At 53.2% G+C, this 20,534-nt stretch overlaps 8 protein-coding genes across 8 annotated transcripts; 5 read left to right on the plus strand and 3 right to left on the minus strand.

Moving 5' to 3' along the window:
* Positions 1-462: 462 nt before the first annotated feature.
* CKM354_000280300 (uncharacterized protein) lies at positions 463-1,513 on the minus strand (the record flags this gene model as incomplete). The annotated part of the gene is made up of 2 exons (XM_044797972.1): positions 463-1,340; positions 1,396-1,513. The coding sequence occupies 2 exons, from the start codon at positions 1,511-1,513 to the stop codon at positions 463-465; spliced, it is 996 nt and encodes a 331-aa protein (XP_044653907.1).
* Positions 1,514-3,880: 2,367 nt separating this feature from the next.
* Positions 3,881-5,518, plus strand: CKM354_000280400 (tyrosine--tRNA ligase MSY1; the record flags this gene model as incomplete). The annotated part of the gene is made up of 2 exons (XM_044797973.1): positions 3,881-4,032; positions 4,087-5,518. The coding sequence occupies 2 exons, from the start codon at positions 3,881-3,883 to the stop codon at positions 5,516-5,518; spliced, it is 1,584 nt and encodes a 527-aa protein (XP_044653908.1).
* Positions 5,519-5,728: 210 nt separating this feature from the next.
* CKM354_000280500 (uncharacterized protein) lies at positions 5,729-7,390 on the plus strand (the record flags this gene model as incomplete). Its single annotated transcript, XM_044797974.1, has 1 exon — positions 5,729-7,390. The coding sequence occupies one exon, from the start codon at positions 5,729-5,731 to the stop codon at positions 7,388-7,390; it is 1,662 nt and encodes a 553-aa protein (XP_044653909.1).
* Positions 7,391-7,525: 135 nt separating this feature from the next.
* Positions 7,526-9,136, minus strand: CKM354_000280600 (uncharacterized protein; the record flags this gene model as incomplete). Its single annotated transcript, XM_044797975.1, has 1 exon — positions 7,526-9,136. The coding sequence occupies one exon, from the start codon at positions 9,134-9,136 to the stop codon at positions 7,526-7,528; it is 1,611 nt and encodes a 536-aa protein (XP_044653910.1).
* Positions 9,137-9,990: 854 nt separating this feature from the next.
* Positions 9,991-11,718, plus strand: CKM354_000280700 (uncharacterized protein; the record flags this gene model as incomplete). The annotated part of the gene is made up of 2 exons (XM_044797976.1): positions 9,991-10,278; positions 10,333-11,718. 2 exons carry the CDS (start codon positions 9,991-9,993, stop codon positions 11,716-11,718), a joined length of 1,674 nt encoding a protein of 557 aa, XP_044653911.1.
* Positions 11,719-12,324: 606 nt separating this feature from the next.
* On the minus strand, positions 12,325-13,611 carry CKM354_000280800 (uncharacterized protein; the record flags this gene model as incomplete). Its single annotated transcript, XM_044797977.1, has 1 exon — positions 12,325-13,611. The coding sequence occupies one exon, from the start codon at positions 13,609-13,611 to the stop codon at positions 12,325-12,327; it is 1,287 nt and encodes a 428-aa protein (XP_044653912.1).
* A 1,235-nt stretch (positions 13,612-14,846) lies between these two features.
* Positions 14,847-16,488, plus strand: CKM354_000280900 (uncharacterized protein; the record flags this gene model as incomplete). The annotated part of the gene is made up of 2 exons (XM_044797978.1): positions 14,847-15,443; positions 15,496-16,488. 2 exons carry the CDS (start codon positions 14,847-14,849, stop codon positions 16,486-16,488), a joined length of 1,590 nt encoding a protein of 529 aa, XP_044653913.1.
* Positions 16,489-16,952: 464 nt separating this feature from the next.
* On the plus strand, positions 16,953-18,005 carry CKM354_000281000 (uncharacterized protein; the record flags this gene model as incomplete). Its single annotated transcript, XM_044797979.1, has 2 exons — positions 16,953-17,307; positions 17,365-18,005. The coding sequence occupies 2 exons, from the start codon at positions 16,953-16,955 to the stop codon at positions 18,003-18,005; spliced, it is 996 nt and encodes a 331-aa protein (XP_044653914.1).
* Between the last annotated feature and the right edge of the window lie 2,529 nt (positions 18,006-20,534).

Genomic DNA, 20,534 nt, shown 5'->3' on the forward strand with positions numbered 1-20,534 from the left:
CGCGAGCCTCCAACTTGGAAAGCTTGTCCACAGCTCATCGGCATTGGAGTCCGATGCCCATGTGAAGTACAACTGTAGTGCTGAGAAGTACATCTGCACGAGACTTGATGACTGACTGAAAGCTCCAACGTGCGGGTGACGTTGAGCGGAAGGTGCGGATGGCGACAAGCCGAAGCCCGCCGTGGAGGGGTGAGCAACACCAGGACATGATCCTAGTAGTGCGTAAGCGTGATACGCGATGCGGATGAGAGATGAGATGCGAAATGGTGAAATGGTATTCGGTCAAAAGACATTATCATATACGACGCTGCTGATTTCCCATAAAATATAAAAACTCGTGAGGTCGTCGCTCGGCTGTGATCCTGTGCTGCTCGTACAGTATTACGCGCTTTCTTCGCTTTCCCAGGGTATATAACTTTCACTCGTTGTTTTTCCAAATAACACATTTTTCCAATCGGCTGCTTATGCTGCGACTTCACGTCCGCGGACAGAGTCCTCATCGTCGTAGTCTTGTCCGGCGCCGTGCTGCTCAGCAGACACCCACATGCCAGACTCACGGTCCTGGTCCTGGTCAGCCAGGTCGTGGCCGGAGTTCTTGTTGCGGCGGCGTTGCGAAAGTGTGCGAGTGCGCTGGGACAGGCTGGAGGTGACCTTGGCGTTCTGCTCGACCCAGTTGGTGAGGGCATCTTCGCAGTCCTGGATGATAGCCTTGGAGGCTTCGTATCCATCGTAGGCGTTGCGGGTCTCGCCGGGAGTGACTGGAGTGTCATCAACGAGCTCGAGGAGGTGCTTGCCGAAGCCGGCAATGATGGCCATCTTCTCGCTGTGCTCACGGAGTGCATCAAACTGGTAGGTGAAGGCAGCCTTCAGCTTCTCGCGGGTGATGTTGGACAGCTGTGCCTCGGCGACGAGCGACTCGGCCTCAGCACGGACAAGCTCCTGCTCGAGCACAACAATCTTTGGGCTGTTGGGCTCCTTGTACTTGAGCTGTGCGATTTGGTCGGTGATCTTCTGCTTGCGGTCTCTGCTGGGCTGGACGGAAGCCTCGATGTTACGAATGCTCTTGATCGTCACGCGATACTGGTCGTAGCGGTCCACAAACTGATCCTCTAGCTCTCCGATTTCGTAGATGAGGACACCGAGCTTGTCAGTCACGTCGGAAACATCATCATCGCAACCCTCGCCCCACAAAGACAGCTGCTGAGCAACCTCCATGCGCTCACGGCCCACAAGCTCCATTGATCGCATGACGTTCTTCTCCATCTTCACCAGCTGCGAAAGCTTCTTTGCGAGGTCTGGACCGAATGCGCCAGGGTGGACGGACTTGCGGAATGTGTGGCCTTTGCTCGCTGTTAGCTGAACGCTCCCATTTCGCAATTTCTGCTTCTGACATACCAATGTTGGCACGGCCGAAGAGGCGACCGCCCTTGGTGGAAGCTGACGGTGGCGGTGGGTTCTGGATTTGCGAGGCAGTCGGCGCGCGCGACTGGCGCATAGAGTATGTGCGATGCATGCTGGGCTGATGGTCTGAGTGAATGCGGTTATTGTGTGGTATGTTCTGCCAAAGCAAGAGTTCTGCGGTCTGTACAGAGCAATGTGTGGCTGGACGGGCGAGGAGGAGTTCTAGAGTATGTATACGTCTCGCCAGGGGTTGTCGGAATGATGTCACGAGTGAGCAGTGTGGTGGCTCAGGCCGGAACGTGTCTCGTGCTTTCGATGCACTTCACAACAATGCAGATCAATTGTTGGCAGGGCACCACACGATTGGGAACTATCCCTCAAGCTGCAGAGATGCCGCGCGCCTCCACTGCCAGCTCTGCCACCTGATCCCACTGCTCCAGCTGCGGCCATTCGTTGAGCTTCACCCTTTCTTGTTTCGCGTCTGCGAAGCTTTGGCTGGAGCTCTGGCTCTGGCCCTCTCTGCTAGCAAGGCGTCGTATTCTGTGATTCTGACAAACGACGTGTGGCTGCTCCGGCAACAACGAAGGATCGGGACTTGAGGACAGGTCTGCCGCAGACGTCACAGCCAAAGCTTGTCCGACTCGCCCACGACGCCGATCCTGGGGCACAAACTGGTTGTCGGACGAGCTGCTGCACAGCCAGCGGGCGCCACGCCTCTCCCAATTTCCGCGCAGCCACTCGTTCGCCATCGCCACGACGACATCATTGCTGCCACATCTTGGGCCGGCCAGTGCCGCTGCGAGACACTGCCGCCCGTGCAGGTACGACTGACGACTGCCGATGTGTCGCTGTGCAGACAACTCCGAGGGACAGGAGCTCGTCTCCGGTTCCTGAACGGATGCAATGCTGGGCATATACCCAAGTGCGCAGTGATGGGCGTTACCGAGCATGCACATCATCTTCTCTGCGTCGTCTCCACAGCGCAAGTCTTAAATCCTCGCCTCTTCCCGGCACGCGAGAACATGGAAGTGTTTCTCTCCGCAAGAATACACGACGAGAGGACTTTAGGTTCCTGAACTGCAGCACAAATACTTGCTTCAGCGTCTTGCTCATACCGATCAACAGAGCCAACAATTCCCCGGCTGCCGTTCAAACGCATCGTTGGGCAACTGGCGACTTAATGTCTGCCACATCACCTCAGATTCGTCTTCGACCAAGATGCCGGACACGCTTCGACTGAGTCTCATAGTCACCAATCCCGCGTCAACCACGAGCATAGCATGCACGGACACGAGAACGCCATTTGCAATGCTGAATACCCTGTACAAGATTCCAAACCTACCACTCCGCATCGCCCACCCCCCGTCGCCAAGACGAACATAAAGTAGCCTACCGTCCTCTGCGCCTTCTCACGACCTGACACGCTCCCTGCCTTCCACATCCCAGGGTTCGCCATAGCCCGAAACTTTCCACATTGAACCTTGACGTGAAGATCCGACTGTTCAGGGACGATGGTGATCCTGAGTCTGATCGATATGTCAACAACCGCGTCAAGAACGAGTGAAGTGCAGACAAGGGGACAACGGCGTCACACTGTGCACTTCTTCTGGTAGATGTTGTTGACAAACATTTACGTCAGCGTTGTCAGGCGACTGCGAGTTTTGATTTATCGCTCTCCACACCATCGAGTCCCGGCAACTTCGTAAGACATGAAGCTAGCAGTGCAACACGCCCCTAAGGGTCTCGTGGAGACCCGAACCCTCAGCTACGGAGCGACGGAATTGGGAGGAATCCGGCGACAGCTTCCAGTCCACATCGCCCATGCTAACGATAATCTACCAAGTGTCAGGGCCTCTCGCTGAGAGCGTAATCATCAAAGCGCACGCGAAGAGTGGCGCAAGGATCTCAATGGTTGGACGAATCCGGAGTGGTTCCCCACGAGCATACAATAGCCTTCCAGCTTCAACAAGCTCTGCGAAGCAACACGATGACTGTGGAGAGGGTATTCTCGAAATGCGCAGGAAACGAATGTCTGGATCAGGGGTGCATCTGGACGCTTCTTTGATCCAAGACAATGGAGCGTTGATGCACGAGGCGCATTAGTGTATGGACATCCGTTAGCTTGGGGAGCGTAGGATCTTGTGAATATCATCATGGGTTCTCGAGTGAGACTTAACGGTCCTGTGACTAATTGTGGTGCGGATATTGTTAAAATCTCGCAGCAGAACATGAGAATGCCTTTCATCATGCCGACGAAGGAATTGTAAATGTTGAGGGCTTTCGCCTTCCCATGGAAGGCTTCATGACCTTGATCGAATGCAGGTTTAAACAATGCCGCTGTCTTGCAGAGAACGAGGGACGAGGACCTGCTCGGAAAGCACGTTTCGCCGAACTTCGTCCCCGAAGCTCACTTCCGCTGCTCTCCCAACTCTCTCGCATCCACGCAGCATTCTCTCTGCTTCGACAGCTCAATGCCGCCATGTCTCCCATAAGCTTAAGCAGGCTTTTCGCGCGCCAGTCATACATATGTCAGCAATGCGTGAGATCTTTCCACAAGTCCGCATCACCACATCGCCAACAGAGCGCGCTTAGCCTACTCGAGGAAAGAGGTCTCGTCAACCAGATCGCAGGGTATCAGTCACCACTCACAATAAATCGCAACTCATAGGCTAAGGTAAGTCTCAGTGACCGCGATGCTCTCAACAAACTCCTCGAATCCCGCAAAGTAGGTTTCTATGCCGGCATAGATCCTACCGCTCCCTCTCTTCACCTCGGCCACCTTCTTCCTTTCATGCCTCTCTTCTGGCTGTATTATCATGGCCATCACGTCGTCAGCTTGGTAGGTGGAGCGACTGCCAAAGTGGGTGATCCCTCCGGCAGATTAACAAGCAGAGCGAAAGCGAATGAGGACGCGATCCAGAAGAACTTCGAAAGCATGTTTGGGCAGGTGCAAAGCTTGTGGGGCAATGTGCTCAAGTATGGAGAGCGACATGGGCTGCACCAGAAGGAGCTTGGGAAGAAAGAGGTGTTGAACAATGCTGAATGGCTCGATGGGTTGAATGTGCTCAAGTTTTTGCGGATGATGGGAAATGGAGCCCGATTGGGCGCTATGTTGAGCAGAGATACTGTCAAGAACAAGATGGAGAAGGGAGACGGCATGAGCTTTGCTGAGTTCACGTATCCTTTGCTGCAAGCGTGGGATTGGTGGCAGATGTATGAAGAAAGAGGCGTTCAGATTCAGATTGGAGGAGGAGACCAGTATGGCAATATCATTGCGGGCATCGACGCGGTCAAGTACATTGCGCAGTCGCATGCACAAGACGGTGCCGCTGGAACTTGGCTGGACACCGCAGGCCGATTGAAAGACGAGCACTTGCCAATGGGAGTGACAGTACCACTCCTGACTACAAGCAGCGGCGAAAAGTTCGGGAAAAGCGCAGGCAACGCGGTCTGGCTGGATTCTTCAATGACGAAGCCATTCGACCTGTACGGCTTCTTGTTGCGATCCGCCGATGACGATGTGGAGCGATACCTGAAGCTGTTCACGTTCGTGCCTGTGGAACAGATAGCAGAGACCATGACCGAGCAGCGAAGAGATCCTGGGAAACGGAAAGCACAACACCTGCTTGCGAGCGAAGTGCTGGAACTCGTGCACGGAGCAGACATCGCCAAGAGTACTCGAGCAGAACATGAAGCTTCGAGAAATCCGACACTCGCATCTCTGACGCGATCGACAGAGGCTGATCAACCCTCAGCTCAAGACACAGCTTCTAGAATAAAGTTACCCGAGTCGCTGGTTCACGACACACCTTTCTCACGAATCCTGTATCACGCCGGACTTGTTGGGACGAAATCCGAGGGAGCCCGAACAATCAGCAAGGGCGGCGTGTACGTTGCGACGGCAGCATCACAGTCGACGCTCGCAGAAGGCGGGCAGCTGCAGTTTGTGCCTTTACAGAAGGAACAGCATGTGAACGATGTTGTCACCAACGGACTCATCGTCCTGCGAGTTGGAAAGTGGAAGGTTCGCGTCATCGAAATTGTCGACGACGCTGACTTTGAGGGCGATGCACCTGGCTGGGAAGAGTGGAAGACTGCGAGAGATGTCAAGCAGTAGAAGCATCGCAATTATCCGCACGATCGTGGAACTGCGCACCAAGCTATCATCATCGATGCTCAATTGTCTTGCAATCTGAAACGCGAAAGGCTTGAAGCAGCCATGTCTGGACGACTGGTCGAACAGGGGAGGGCCCAGGAAAGTTCGATGCAAGAAACTTGACATGGCGTGGCGTTTCATCGACCAAGACTTACTATCTCAAGACTTCTTATGCTGGGCTTCTTCCTCTGCTTTCCCGTCTTCAGGCTTGCGGCTGAAGTCAATATGGCAGAAACGAATGGCGGCTTGCATTCACCAACCAGTCCGCGGAGATCACAGCAGCAGAAACCAAAGCTACCGCCTCGACAATACCAGCCGATTATCAATGCCAGACCACGCACCCCTCAAGGACTGAACGGCCATCCAGTACTGGACACTTCGCACCTCGCGCCGCCACCACAGCGCTTAAGCCAACTTGACGTCCAGAGCGAACCTTCAGCCACCGACTATAGAAGAGATATCCGGAGCTTAACAGCCTACCTTATCCCTTACCCGAAACCCCATCTCAAAGGCGTGGCACCCGAGGACATTCCCCAACGCTTCCTCGTCTACACGCCCCCTCCTCCGCCTTTCCACACGAAACCTCCAGAAGGCAGACGAGAAGGCGTCACGCAATGGACCAAACGCCACTGGTACAAAGAGCTCCGCGAAGCGAAAATGAGGGACCCTCCGAATGGCAAAGCAACGAAGTGGAAACGGCTCAAATGGAAAGGAACTAAAGCGACAGATTGGGGAATTCGCAAAGTCAAATCTTCGAATTTGGAGTTTTTGAATCGTGTCGCGGGATTGCAGGATGAGGCTGATAGGCTTGCTGAGGATGTATATCATCGTTCTGTGGCGCCCGAGGAGATCCGATTGATCTATCCGCCCGCGATGAGTGAGGTCGAAGATCTGGATGAGGAGGCGTTGAAGAGGGAATTTCTGGCTTCGATGGAGAGGACCAAGAGAAAGGCGTATAAACATTCGGTGTATGCGACGCTGTTGATGCCACCTGCATTGGTGTTTGATACGGTTATTGTGCCTGTTTGGCCATTTGGTGGGGCGGCGGAGGTGGATGCAGTATGGTTGTATGCTTCTGTCAGAGGGGCGAAGACTTCGAGGGACGTTATGAGGAGGCTAGGCGGCGAGGAGAAGAAGAGGAAGAAGAAAGGCAGTCGCTTTTCTTCGTCAAGTAATAAGAACAAGGAGGAGGAGAAAGGAGATGAGGCGGCAGCAAACGGTAACGGCGTTCCCCATCAACAAGACCAGACAATCACTTCGCCGCTGTCCACAACAGAACACGACCCGAATTCACAGCAGCAGCAGAACCATCACAAAGCTTCCTCTAAGAAGCACAAGTCTCCTCTCGACCTCACCTTCATTCCCTCTCCTCGCATCGCGCTCCTCGAACAATACCTCGCCTCGGCCTGCCATAGACACAACCCGGACCTCTTCCCTATTTACAACTCCCCACCCAGCGAAACCCAAGTCCTCGAAGCCATAGGCTGCTCACACAGCGATCAAGATCCAGCGTATACCTTAAATCGAAATTTTAGTCGACAAAACCAAAATGCCGGATCCAATATCGTCGATGGCAGCGAAGGTGGCGTAGAATCGAATGCAAATCCGAATAGCAGGCCAAGATCGAACGGGACAAGCAGAGGGAGAGAAAGAGAAAGAGATGCAGGAGGAGCAGGAGGTCTAGCGCAAAAAGCTATGAGTTGGGATGATGAGCAATGGGAAATTTTGCAGGTCAAGGATGATTTGAAGGATGTTTTTGGTAAAGGGGCGAAAGAGTGGGGGAAATGGTGTTTATTGTGGAAGAAGAAGCCTGGGAAGGCGGAGAAGAGGTGATATTTTGGCGTTGATTGAGTGCAAGAAAAGTGACAGCGAGAATCGATAGAGATAGATGAGAAATTGAGGCATACGGATTAATGCCATTCTGATGTTTCCATTTCTGCTGCTAGGGGTGCTTGAATCCCATTCCCATCAAATCAAATTCGGGCAATCCATCGCGCCTACACCCTTCACGACCATCATACCTTCTACACCACTCGGTTTCGTCTTCAACGTCCATCCCACACAGCGATTCGACAAGACCTCCACTCCTCCCTTTCCTCTCCTCCAGATACACGTTCCGGCCATTCCCAACTCACTCACGACATCTCCTTTGAAGACGCTATCATCAGCCAACAACAACATACCTTCCGCGTCTCTCGGACTTTCGATTCTTCTCATCAACACAAATTTCTTCCATTCCTCTTCTATCGACCCTTTCAAATAAGCAGGTATAGCTTCACCGTAAACATTATGCCCTCCGCCATCGCCGTTCGCTTTGAGGATATAGTCTTTCACTCTCGTGGGATCGGAGATGATGTTCATCCAGTCATTCTTCGATGAAGGTGAGTCGAACGAGAGCATTTCCACAAAGGTGCTTTTGAGTGCAGCGATCTCCTTCGTGGAGGCCGAATCATTATCAAAGGATGATGATCTCGATAAGAACTTTTCCACGACCCCCTCTTTCGTCAACGCCTGCTGCACTGTCTTACATGTCGTCAGATGCGTGGCGATATCTGGACATTTGATGGCACGGGAGAGTTCAAGACGAAGACGGGAGTCCATGCCGGAAGTGATGTGGAGGTATTCGTGAGGTTGGTAGCCGGCACGGTAGTAGATTACGCTGACTTGGAGTGGCGGCTGCTTGTTAGGAGGATGGAAGAGAAGCGTTTTGGTATCATCATCGAGTCGAGTATGGGACAGAGCGTTTTGCCATTCGCAGCGGTAGCAGGGGATGTTGCGCGACCACAAGGCGTGTTCGATTGGTCTTTCGTCAGCAATGTTGAAGTTTGTGGGTTGGACGATCATGAGGATGCAGGTCTTCGGGTGTGGAATTTGTGGTGCTTCGGTGCTCGGTGTAGCTTCTTCATTTCGGGTAGATACAAGTTGATGGCAGTAGATGCTGTTAGCTTCAGCTAGCATGTCCGCTATACCGTCGACGTTCTCGTTCTTCGGAAGGTCTGCTGAGCTACCGCATGTTCGCTGGACGTGCTGATGCATGTTGGCCACGTTTTGGGCATGCGAGAAGCCAGAAGCGGAGAAGACGTTCATTTCTACTTGCTTGAGCGTGGAGTCGTGGGAGTCAATCAGGTAGTCGGACCTGAAGATGCCGCAGACGACATCCTGCTTTGAGCCTGCACTTCGCACCTGCTCATAGATTTTCCACAAGCTGGCTACAAGTGGGTCATGCTCGATCAGAGGCGAGAGGACTTGGCGCAGCCATTCATGGTCGCTCGCTACTCGCAGATACAGCTCATCGAACAGAGGCTGGAGTTCTTGTGCTTGTTTGAAGAGGTGCTTGGGAAATTGAGTAGGCAGTATGCTCACGGCCAGAGGCCTTGTGGTCCATGGGAGACTTGTCTCTGGTACCTGGCAGGTACAGGGCGTAGTGGGTTTCTTGGAGATGCGATGCCATAGCTGATTCAGTCGACTCGGAATGTGTGAGCCGAAGTCGAACTCTTTCAGCAGCATGCCATGGGTGAGTCTGTAGTCCTGTATCTCCCGAATGCGGTGGCTGATCTCCTCATCCGTCACCCCCATCATGCTTGGCAGCTGTTCCTGCTTGTCATCTTAGCGAGGCGTTGTGCGACACTGGTTCTACTAGTTGCGATGCGTGACATGCAATATCAGGCTGAGGCACACCAGGTGCTGTTGGTATGGAGAATGGAGCAGGGATGGATGGCCATTGGCGTGGCTTCCTGGAGCACTAACGGAAGTCGCTGTATGCTTGACGCCTCGGTCACACTGACTGGCTTTGGGAGTTGCTTCTAATGCAAGCTGGGGAGCGTTTGACCACAAAGTCGTCTCATCATCTGCCACCGTGCAGGATCGACTGCAGTCTTCCACTAGCTGCTCGACGTGGGCGAATGGACTCAATCGACAACGCGCGACGCTGTGAGAGAATAGGTGCGTGGCCTGCAGACGTGTGTGCAATGCTGCCACGGGTGTCAACCTCACCTTCGGCGCGTTGAGCTGGCAATCGCGGTAGAGCGCGTGCCTGCACAGAATACGATGGCCGTGGATCGGCGCAGTGGCAGTCGCGACGCCAAAAGTGCATCCAGCTCTCTCTTCCAAGTCGACTCGTGTTGACCGACCAAGCCGTGGCTAAGCGTAAAGCAGCCGGATCCGATCCGATGTCGCTCGCGGTGCTCTGGGCGCAGGGCAGCGCGTGCTCCGGTCTCTGCCGAGAACAGCCATGAGAGCCATGAGAGCCTCGGGCTTGTCGAAGCTTTGACGCTGTGGGAAGGGCAGTGTGTTGTGCATGTTGACGTCGAGCTTCAGCGATTTTTCTGCTCCAGCACGCAGCGTTGTCCATTGGCCTCTGCTACAACCTTCAGAAAGGCCTCCAGCATCAGCTCACCCTCTCCACTCCACACTCCGCTGGCATCGTCGGTGCAATGTCGTCGTTGGCAGCACGAAACTTGCTCCGAAGCTCGTCCAGAAGCATAAGCCGGAGCAGCAGCAGCAGCACTACAAAAGCTCCACTCGCTGCAGCATCGAGGCTCTCCTTTGCTGCCTCTCAACGCACAGCTCCCTTCCGTCTGCAGAACACCGCCAGAGCATTCTCTACCACCATGTCGAAACACTCAGATCTCGGCCGCCCAGGCAAGGCACCCGAATTTGACCCAGAAATCAAGGACATGGCAGACTACATCCACAACTACAAGATTGACTCGGATTTGGCTGTAAGCGCTCCCATACACTGCATACATAAGATTGGACTGACCAAGATTGTGTAGATCGACACTGCCCGCTTTGTCTTCCTCGATACCATCGGCTGCGGGCTCCGCGCTCTCGAATTCCCCTCCTGCACAAAATTGCTCGGCCCAGTCGTCGAGGGCACCACCGTCCCCAATGGCACCCGCGTGCCCGGTACACCATACGTCCTCGACCCAATTAGCGGCGCCTTCAATATTGGAGCCATGATCCGATGGCTGGACTTCAACGACTGCTGGCTCGCAGCTGAGTGGGGTCACCCGTCCGACAACCTGGGAGCCATCCTCGCTGTGGCAGATTGGGCAAACAGGTCGAACAAGAACGGCGTAAAGGTGGGCAATGGCAAGCAGTTCACCATCCACGACGTGCTCGAGGGCATGGTCAAGGCACACGAAATCCAGGGTTGCTTGGCTCTGGAGAACAGCTTCAACAAGGTCGGTCTGGACCACGTCGTCAACGTCAAGGTCGCCTCCACCGCTGTCGTCTCCAAGATGCTCGGTCTGAACACAGAGCAAACCAAGGCTGCCATCTCCCAAGCCTGGGTCGACGGCCAATCCCTCCGCACCTACCGTCACACTCCCAACACCATGTCCCGTAAGTCGTGGGCCGCCGGTGATGCCTGCCAGCGCGCTGTCGACATGTGCTTGAAGGTCCTCCGCGGTGAGGGTGGTGTCCCCACCGTTCTCTCCACTCCAGTCTGGGGTTTCTACGACGTCAACTTCGGCGGCAAGAAATTCGAGTTCCAGCGCCCATACGGCAGCTACGTGATGGAGAATGTCCTTTTCAAGGTCTCCTACCCCGCCGAATTCCACTCGCAAACCGCCGTCGAGGCCGCCGAGCGTCTCCACCACAAGCTCAAGAAGATGGGCAAGAGCGCCGAAGACATCGAATCCGTCACCAACCGCACACACGAGGCTTGCATTCGCATCATCGACAAGCAGTTCAAGCCCATGGACAACTACGCCGATCGTGATCACTGCGTCCAGTACATGGCTGCCACCATGCTCGTGTTCGGTCGCTTGACCGCGGACGACTACACTGATGGCGGCGAGGCCGCTGAGTCGCCGCTCGTCGAATCCCTCCGCCAGAAGATCAAGTGTGTGGAGGACCCACAATTCACCAAGGACTACCACGACCCAGAGAAGCGAACCATCTCCAACGCCTTGACCGTGACCCTGAAGGACGGCACCGTCCTGCCTGAGGAGGTCATTGAGGCACCACTCGGCCACCGACTCCGAAGAGAAGAGGCCAAGCCGATCATTTTGGAGAAGTTCAAGAACCACATTGCACCACACTTCTCTGCAGAGCACACGAAAAAGTTGGTCGACCTGGGCAACGACCCTAAGACACTGTACCAGATGCCTGTGGATGAGTACATGGATCTGTATGTCAAGGATAAGATCTTGTAGATTGGAGTAGGCAGAAGAGAATGGCGAGATCGTGGCCAAGGACTATCTTGATGATTGACGAAAACGTGGGATTATGAGGGAAGATCCGGAAAACAGAAAATATAAGGGCCAACCAAACGTGCGTATGCATGACCCTCTCTGTTATTGTCTACATGTTCCGGAATGGAAGAAAAGATGTGTTCATAGATTTGATAGCAGTCCGTCAAATTGATCGACAAGCAAGGACTGGATTTCCACCACCATTTTCCTGGTCGCAAATTGTACACCTTTGTATGAAACAAAGCTTCTAGAGCAAAGAAGAGAAGAAACTAATCTTACACGCCAACCTAATACAACCGACAAACATGCAAGGCCATAGCATACGTATCATATCATACCCCTTCCTCTTGGTGTATTGTCCCTCCCATTGCCATTCCATCATAATTTCATTTCCATCCTTCCGTAAGCATCACAATTAAATAAAATATCCCGTCTCGGCAAATACTCGCATCGTACAGTATCTTGAAGAGGAAAGAAGCAATGGCAAAGCAAAAGGCCCCGTGTGTCCGTCGCACACCCAGTCCTGTACCAGCAACAACGGCAATATGCTTACTGTACCCCTAGATTTCAAGTCGCCTGGCCAACCGCTCCCGTCGATTCATCAGCAGGAGAGGAAGTAGCAGCAGCGGGAGCAGCAGAAGCAACACTCCATGCAATCCTCTGCACGTCCTTCACGAACGCCTCATCTAAATTCTTCCAATCTGTAGCCCACCCGTAATCGACGACGGTCTTTTGAAAGGATGCGATCAGAGCTTGGATCAGTGCTTCGATGGTCATTTCGTGACCTTGATAAGCGTAGAGAAGTTCTCGCCATTCGCGCCAGATGCATTTGGATATTGCGCGACAGCGGATGGGAAGGGGAGGGAGGTCGTCTTTCGAGAGGAGTTTTGTTTCCATTCGGTGCATCGTGCTGAGAAGGTCTTCGGCGTTGACCGTTATGGTTGTGATGGTGGGGACTGGTGGCGGGGTCCGGTCCTGTACGGGTCGCCTGGGAGGAGAGTGTGGTCTCTTGTCGGCACGGAAGGTATCGAGCATGGGAGATGGCGGCGATGGCGTTTTGACTCTTGACGGTGGTTCGGGTGATATTGACTTGACGCTGGACGCTATCGTGTAGGCTTGCTCATCGTTTCGACGCTGGTGCGATTCACTAGAGTGGTTGTGATCTCGCAGCTGGTAGGACAGGTTCAGGTCGGCGGCTTGATTTCTGAGTGGACTACGTCTCTGCAGACACCAAGTGCGGCTACCTTGCGAGCCGGATGATGTGGTCGAAGTCGTGCTTGTCGTGTCCTGTGAGGTCCGTGGCGCCGCATCGTATCGTGTCAAAGCGGCCAGTCGGTTGGAAAGCTCTTGCACGTCTGGGCTACGCGCCCTGAAGTAATACCCCGACTTCGGTATAGGCAGGCTCTGCGGAGTTCCAATCTCATGCGACGTGGAATTTCGCTCGGTAGAGCCTTTGGTCGGAGTGACCGTATTAGAGGTGTTGGAGTCACTCGTACAATCTCTCTTGAGTTGTTGCCGGCAATCAGGGCATAAAGAGCTTCGTCCGAGCCATGCGTAGATGCAAGAGAAGCAATATGTGTGCTTGCACACCGTAACGACCGGCCCGCGCACTCCTTCTCGACAGATGTTGCAAATCTTGTCGTAACCTTGTGTTCGGTCTCCGGGTTCGAGGCCATACTCGATAAAGAGTGCGGCCGCTTGTCGAGGTCGTGACTTCTTTTTGCGACCTCGCCACGCAAAGAATGATGTTGAGCGGGGAGACAGTGCTCTTGGTCGCTCTTCCTCGTGGCTGACGGGTGTATACTGGGCAGTAAGCATGTCATTTGCCGGCTCTCCCGCGGACGAGTGTTTCATACTTCGGGTGGTAAGCGTTCAGAGTCGCTCTGCGAATGTCAGGACATCTGGAGAAATGCGATCACACAGTCTACCAGTGTACCAGTTTATCCGTTTCCGGGCATCTGAACAAACGGTAATACGAACTCATGCGAGGATGAGGGGCTTCAGTGAGGTCGTTGTAGGGAAGCACATGTCAACTTCCTGGGAAGATCTCGGTTCCATGGCTGAGGCTATCGTGCAGGCGGCCAAAGAGACCATGGGTCCTGCATATAAGCCCGGCGAGCGTTGAACACTGTTTGGCGTGTAAGTACCAAGATTAGTGATTGGAATTCTTCCTGTGCAACCACAGACATCCGGCTGTAGCATTCTCCTCCGCCGCTCAATTAGTACTGAAAGTCAAAACAGTATTGAACATTGGTTCGCAGACCACAGATCCTGGGCTATGGGACTGACGCCGGATCGAACGAAATCCCGCATGCTCGTCGCGAGCACCGAGAGACTGGTTGCGAATTCAGGCATCCTTGAAGTATGGCGAACTCTGTCAGCACTCTCTCACTCAGCAGTGGTTGGTTTGGATTGCGTCTTGCTAAGCAGCCGGCGGCGAGCTCCGAGTATAGTTCACGTCCGGCACTGCTTGGCGATGCCTGTCGTCGAGTGCGCACTCATCTACTAGTCATGTACAGAGCACTCAGCACCAGTGGACGTTCTTGGCCATTCAGGAGGGCAGTCGAACTGCGGATGGATGATGTGCGCCACGTCCAGCTTTTGATCGATGTGCTTCCACGGACAGATTCATCCTCCAGAATGCGCGAACTTGGTCGTACCTGCCTTGGACCTGCAAAGGCAACGTGGGAATGCCTGCGTGAAGATGTCGCTCATCCAGGATGGCACCACATGTTCTCATGTGGGCCGGTCCTATGCGGATGAGCGTTAAGTCCGGTGGAACACCTCGTTTCGGTTGTATTTGCGAAGCGTTGTGTACATCATCAGTGGTGTGGCTTCGATGTTGGCAACATGGCAGCTTCGGGAAGAGGCGTGGGAAGTGGTCAGTCTCAGATGGCTTATGTAAGTCCCAGGCCCGGCCTTCCGTATTGGAACCAACCCATTTGGGGCATGTACAGCCGAGGGTATCTATCGATACGATGTTTCGCCATGATGTGATGGAGCTGCCATTGTGACATGGCCGTGTACTACCACCAGAAATGTGAACGCTTTTACTACCGCAACTTTCTTCACAGACATTGCTCGCAGCCATGAAGTCCATTCTCAGCAGCGTTGCCAAAACGCCCGCTCTCCGCAGCCAGATCCGTCGAACGAACCACCTCAGACTGCTTTCCAGCACAGCTTCGAGGAACGCCCACCAGGTCCCTCCACTCGCAGACAAGACGCTGTTCAAAGAGCAATGCTATATCAATGGACAATGGGTGAATGCTCGGAGCGGCAAGAGCTTCGAAGTCCACGACCCAGCAACAGGCAAAGTCATTGGCACCATGCCTGAGATGAACAAGGACGATACCAATGATGCGATCCAAGCCGCATCCGATGCATTGGTATCATTTCGAAAGACGACTGCGAGGCAAAGGGCAGATATTCTGAGAAAGTGGTACAATCTCCTGATCGAGAACAGCGAAGATCTGGCGAGGTTGATCACATGGGAAAATGGCAAGCCCTTCACAGATGCCAAAGGCGAAGTCGCCTATGCTTCGAGCTTCTTCAACTGGTTCAGCGAAGAAGCACCGCGACTAACAGGGGACACGATACCAGCTACTGTCGCAGGAAACAGGGTGTTCACCGTGAAGGAACCTGTTGGAGTTTGTGGACTGATTACACCATGGAATTTCCCTGCAGCTGTGAGTTGGCATGCAACGCTCAGCATTCCGCAAGTCCTAATATTTCTCATAGATGATCACGCGCAAAATCGGGCCGGCACTTGCAGCAGGCTGCACAGTAGTCGCCAAGTCTCCCGGAGAGACACCATACACCGCTGCCGCCATTATGGAGTTGGGTCACCGGGCCGGGATCCCAGCCGGTGTTGTCAATATCGTTACATCACTCGAGAATACGCCCGAGGTTGGCGAAGCAATCACATCGAGCAACATTGTCCGAAAGGTCTCCTTCACTGGATCCACCGCAGTGGGCAAGCTGTTGATGAAGCAATCTTCCGACACCCTGAAGAAATTGTCTTTTGAGCTTGGCGGCAATGCTCCTTTCATCGTCTTTGATGATGCAGATCTCGAAACTGCTGTCAATGGTGCTATTGCGAGCAAGTTCCGGGGCAGTGGTCAAACATGCGTGTGCGCCAACAGAATCTATGTGCAAAAGGGCATTTACGAGGAGTTCACAAAGGCTTTCACGGAGAAGGTGAAGAACTTCAGTGTCGGTCACGGCTTTGACGAGGGCGTAACTCATGGCCCGCTCATTCACGATCGAGCAGTCAGCAAAGTGCAGTCACATGTTGATGATGCTGTACAGAACGGTGGCAAGGTTCTTGCTGGCGGAAAGGTGCTGTCGGAGCTGGGGCCCAACTTCTACGCACCTACTGTCATTCGTGACATGACGAAGCAGATGAAGATCTCGTCCGAGGAGACATTCGGACCTGTCGCAGCGCTGTTTCCATTCGAGACCGAGAAGGAAGTTGTTGAGCTGGCCAATGCTGCTGAGGTCGGCCTCGCAGGCTACTTCTTCTCCAAGGACATCCAGAGATGTTACAGAGTGGCGGAGCACCTGCAGTTCGGCATGGTTGGCATCAACACAGGTATCATTTCGGACCCTGCAGCACCTTTCGGCGGCGTGAAGCACAGCGGTTTCGGACGCGAAGGATCAAAATATGGTATCGATGAATACATCGTGGTCAAGACGATGACTTTGGGAGGTGTTGGAGATTTGCAGGGGTGAAGCAAAGGTTCTCGTGAGAAAGAATGCGAAAGGATGCATCACGAATAATGGTCGGGCCTCTAAAAAGAGAGCATTTGTACGAGGGCAGAGGAAACGCTGCAGCATATCTAAAAGCGAATATGTATCAATCTCTGGGCAGTCTCGAGCCTACTGGGGTTCCCCGAGCGGTAAATGGGTGGCACGATGTCCTGCCACACTCGAGAGACAAATTGCGTTCACGCAACTCCTAGCTTCTCCATGTTGCACGACGTTCGACTGCACACCTTCGCATCTTCACCTTTGCGCTTTCCCACCTTGCGGGCATACCATGGGCAATCACGATGACGAACTTCGGGTCCACTTTCCGAACGTTACCTCCATACATTTAGCCGCCACCACAGAGGCCGAGTCAGCTAGCAAAACCCCAACAAACATCCAAGAACAGTATCAAATCCACCACAAGCAAGAACAACAAGCACAAGAAAATGCCTCTCGAACTCAAAAAGTACAAGATCACCTCTCCATACCTTCCCATCTCATGCGGCCTAGGCGAGGGTCCATTCTACGAAGCTTCGACGCACTCCCTCCGCTTCGTCGACATCGTGAAAGAAACACTCCATACGATTGACTTGAAGGAAGGACCCAGTTCGCATAAGGAATGGGATCTGGTGTATTCGATCGGGACAACGGCGGATATCGAAGGCGAAGATGGAAGTGAGAGATTCGTGTTCGGAGGCAAGAGTGGGTATGGAACCTTCGATAAGAAGACGGGAAAGATGAGGGTCTTGAAGGAGTTCTGGACAGATGCAGAAAAGAAGGACGATGGGGGTGGGAAGCCTGGTGAGTCTTTCGATTTTATTGCTTTTGTTCTTATCTTCTAGGACTAACAAATTCCAGGCAAAGGCTCCTCTCTCGCTCATCGCATGCGCTCCAATGACGGGGCAGTCGACACAAAAGGCCGCTTCTACGTCGGGACCATGAATGACCCAGCCGTCATAGGCTCCAAGCCCTTCACCGACGAAGGCATAATTTTCCGCCTAGACCCAGACCTCAGCATTCATCGCGTCAAATCAAACGTTACGATCCCAAATGGCACATCGTGGTCTTTGAACGACGACACCATCTACCTGACCGATTCTCCAACGGGAGAGATTAGACAATATCCTTACAATCCCGAAACTGGTGAGATTCGGTTCGATGAAGGCAAGACGTTTTTCAAATGTCCTATCGAAGGTGGAGTGCCGGATGGACATTGTCAGGATGAAGAAGGCCATTTCTGGATTGCACTGTTTGGGACAGGGAAAGTCGTCCGAGTTGATCCGAAGGGTGAAATCGTGGCTGAAGTAGATGTTCCGACGAGATGTGTGACTTGTCCGGAGATCTGCGGTACAGAGCTTTTCATCACGACTGCAGCAGAGGAGGAACCGGAAAAGTATCCATGGAGTGTGAAATATCAGGGTGGTCTATTCAAGGTCGACGTGGGCGTGAAAGGATCGACAAGAAATAAATTCAGATTGGAGAAGGGAATCGAGTTGTGAGAGTAAGAGCAGGTGAATGCGTTACCTCTCTACAAGGGCTCGCTCGAAGGCATGCGAACAGTCTGCACACTTGCGAGCATCAGCGAGTGTACGCGACCAGAAGCAAGCACACTTCCGCGTGCTCTCTGCTAGATTTGACCCCATCATTGCTCGTGCAAGTTGATGACTTATAAGCACTGAATCGGGATTATGACTAGAATCAAGCATCATCTAATACCTTTCTCACAGCATCTCTCTCCGCCGATGTGGAAGGTAGATCTGTATCTGAGAGCGTCAGCAAAAATTTGTCGCCAGAAGCACGCATCATCCTACCAGTTCTCTGCGGAAGTCTTGTAATTCTGGAAGATTTCCTCCCTATCACAAACTCTTCGTTGAAGTCCAAGAAGCCCCGCAAGATGTTTTTCTCTGCCCCAGCCTCACTGCTGCTTGTTGTGCGTCCCAAGTTCGAAATCGGTGTACTGAATCATCCGTCCGTGATGGGAACCCACGCCAAATGTCTCTCCCCACAAATTCGATGCGGGACCATCCTCATTCACGTCCTTCTGGTGTACGAAACGGTGGAAAGGGCGTCCTCCCCGGCTCAGTGTCCCGCCCATGTGTTCGAATACAGCTGGACGCCCGTCAAGACGTCTGGACCTTTGGAACTGAGGCAGACTTCTTTGATGGCATCCGAAGACCATTCACATAGCTCACGTAGCTGTCCGGTCAGTCAGCTGTCTTTGACCCATTGCATTGCCTTCGCCTCTCGTCCAAGCTACGCCGCTCGATTCTTTGTGAATCATTCGCTCGATTGTAAGTATCCCGTACAAGAAGGGCATTGGCGGGGAACGAGGCCTGGTGTCTCTCGCCTACAATCAGGTTCTCCTGGTGCTCTTGGGCTCTCTTGTCATCCGAGAAACTCCTCTGAGCTGTCGCGCATTCCCGACCTCAACCTTTATAACAGTCCTGCAGAGTCATACCATCGTACAAATCGGGTTTCTGCTTCTGAGAACTGTTAAATCTCTTCTTGAGAAGGATGGCAGTCTTGGTCCTCTTCTCTGGGAGAATACGGTCAAGCTGGTTGATGGGGTGCGACATCATTCCACCACAAACTCATACGGTTTCGACTCCAGCGTCCTGGCCAAGTCCAACCGCATACAACGCGTATGAGTTGCAGCGGTTCTTGGCTGATACGCTGTCGTTCTCATAGTGGCAGACCATGTCTTTACACTTGCGAAGGATACAGACGATCCGCGGATATACGCCATGTATAGCACCAATCACAAGACCCGAGCAGTCGTCCTTGATCAGTAACTCAAAGCTCATCTGCGTGTCGAGGTCAGCTGCGCATTGAGCATCGAGTTCTTCAGGAAGCTCTGGTACAGCGAAAAATGCAAGTGCTGTTTGGAAACTCGAACCTCTGCGTTTCGCAGCGTAGCCAAGGCACACGATTAGGAGCAGCGAGGAAGGCGTATGTACAATGTCAGTCGGAAGCAGAGTTGCCAGTCTGAGCGTGTTTTCGAGCTTCTATTTCGCTGTCCAGAGTAGATGTCGTGTTTGTGGTAATTTTGCGATCTAGCGCTTACGGAAACCTCACTACAAGACCTTGAGTTTACCAGCCCGTACCTATGCCATAGTTGTCACTTGTGCCTCCTCCGAATTGACTTCCAGCACCACTTTACGTGACAGGGGCCTGCTCGCCTTCGCCCTGTGTTGAACAGGAGAAGCGCGCTTCTGAGCTGCACAGGACTTACAGTCGAACGGGCGCATGCGCGTGAATCACCGCTCTCCTACTCAAAAAATTCTCTGCGATGATGAACAAGTAAAGCTGAGGAAAAGCAGTCATCGAGCCACTGAGTTAGGCTACCTTCTGGTCCACAGCATCTGAGGCTTGTGACATTGATGGTTCGCAGCCTAAACCCTGTCAGCATTACGTGCAGCGGTAGCGACACTGCTCGCTACATCGCTTGTGCAAGCAGTATCTCAGTAACGCAAGGGAAGGGTTCTCGCATGCACTTGCGGCTCAGATCGATGGCGCCAAATGTGCGGCGAATCTCGCTCAGAACACCTGCGTAGTCATAGATGCTAGCCGCATGTCGGGCTTCGGTATGCATTTGTGAAGCTGCAGCGGACTAATTGTCCGCATGATTGCTGAAAAGCAAGACCAGGATGTGGGACGTCAAGCAGTAAGTCAATATCTCGAGCGACGGTGGCGTGGCAATGCACCTCTCTGATAGTGTTGTTGATTCCGAGCGTATGCTCCTCCATCCAGTTAATGCGATCGCACAGAATCGGACGTGTTCGTTGCATGTTCTGTCTCACGACATGCAAGAGTGTTGTCGTTGATGCGTTGGCGCAAGTCGATAGTACCAGGCGTCAGCGTCTTCGACTACTGCAAGTTTGAACTTTGTCTGCCAATAGTCAAACAGGAAAGGCAATCGCTGACGCGCAGCAGACACAGCACTACTGCACAGAATATGAACAGTACCTGTGGTAGCTGTGGTTGTTCGAGCGCCCAACAGGCCGTCCAATGAAGCGGTAGCGCCATGT

This window comes from Cercospora kikuchii (genome assembly GCF_019650295.1).
Source record: "Cercospora kikuchii DNA, contig_00002, whole genome shotgun sequence".
In the NCBI taxonomy this organism is placed as follows: domain Eukaryota; kingdom Fungi; phylum Ascomycota; class Dothideomycetes; order Mycosphaerellales; family Mycosphaerellaceae; genus Cercospora; species Cercospora kikuchii.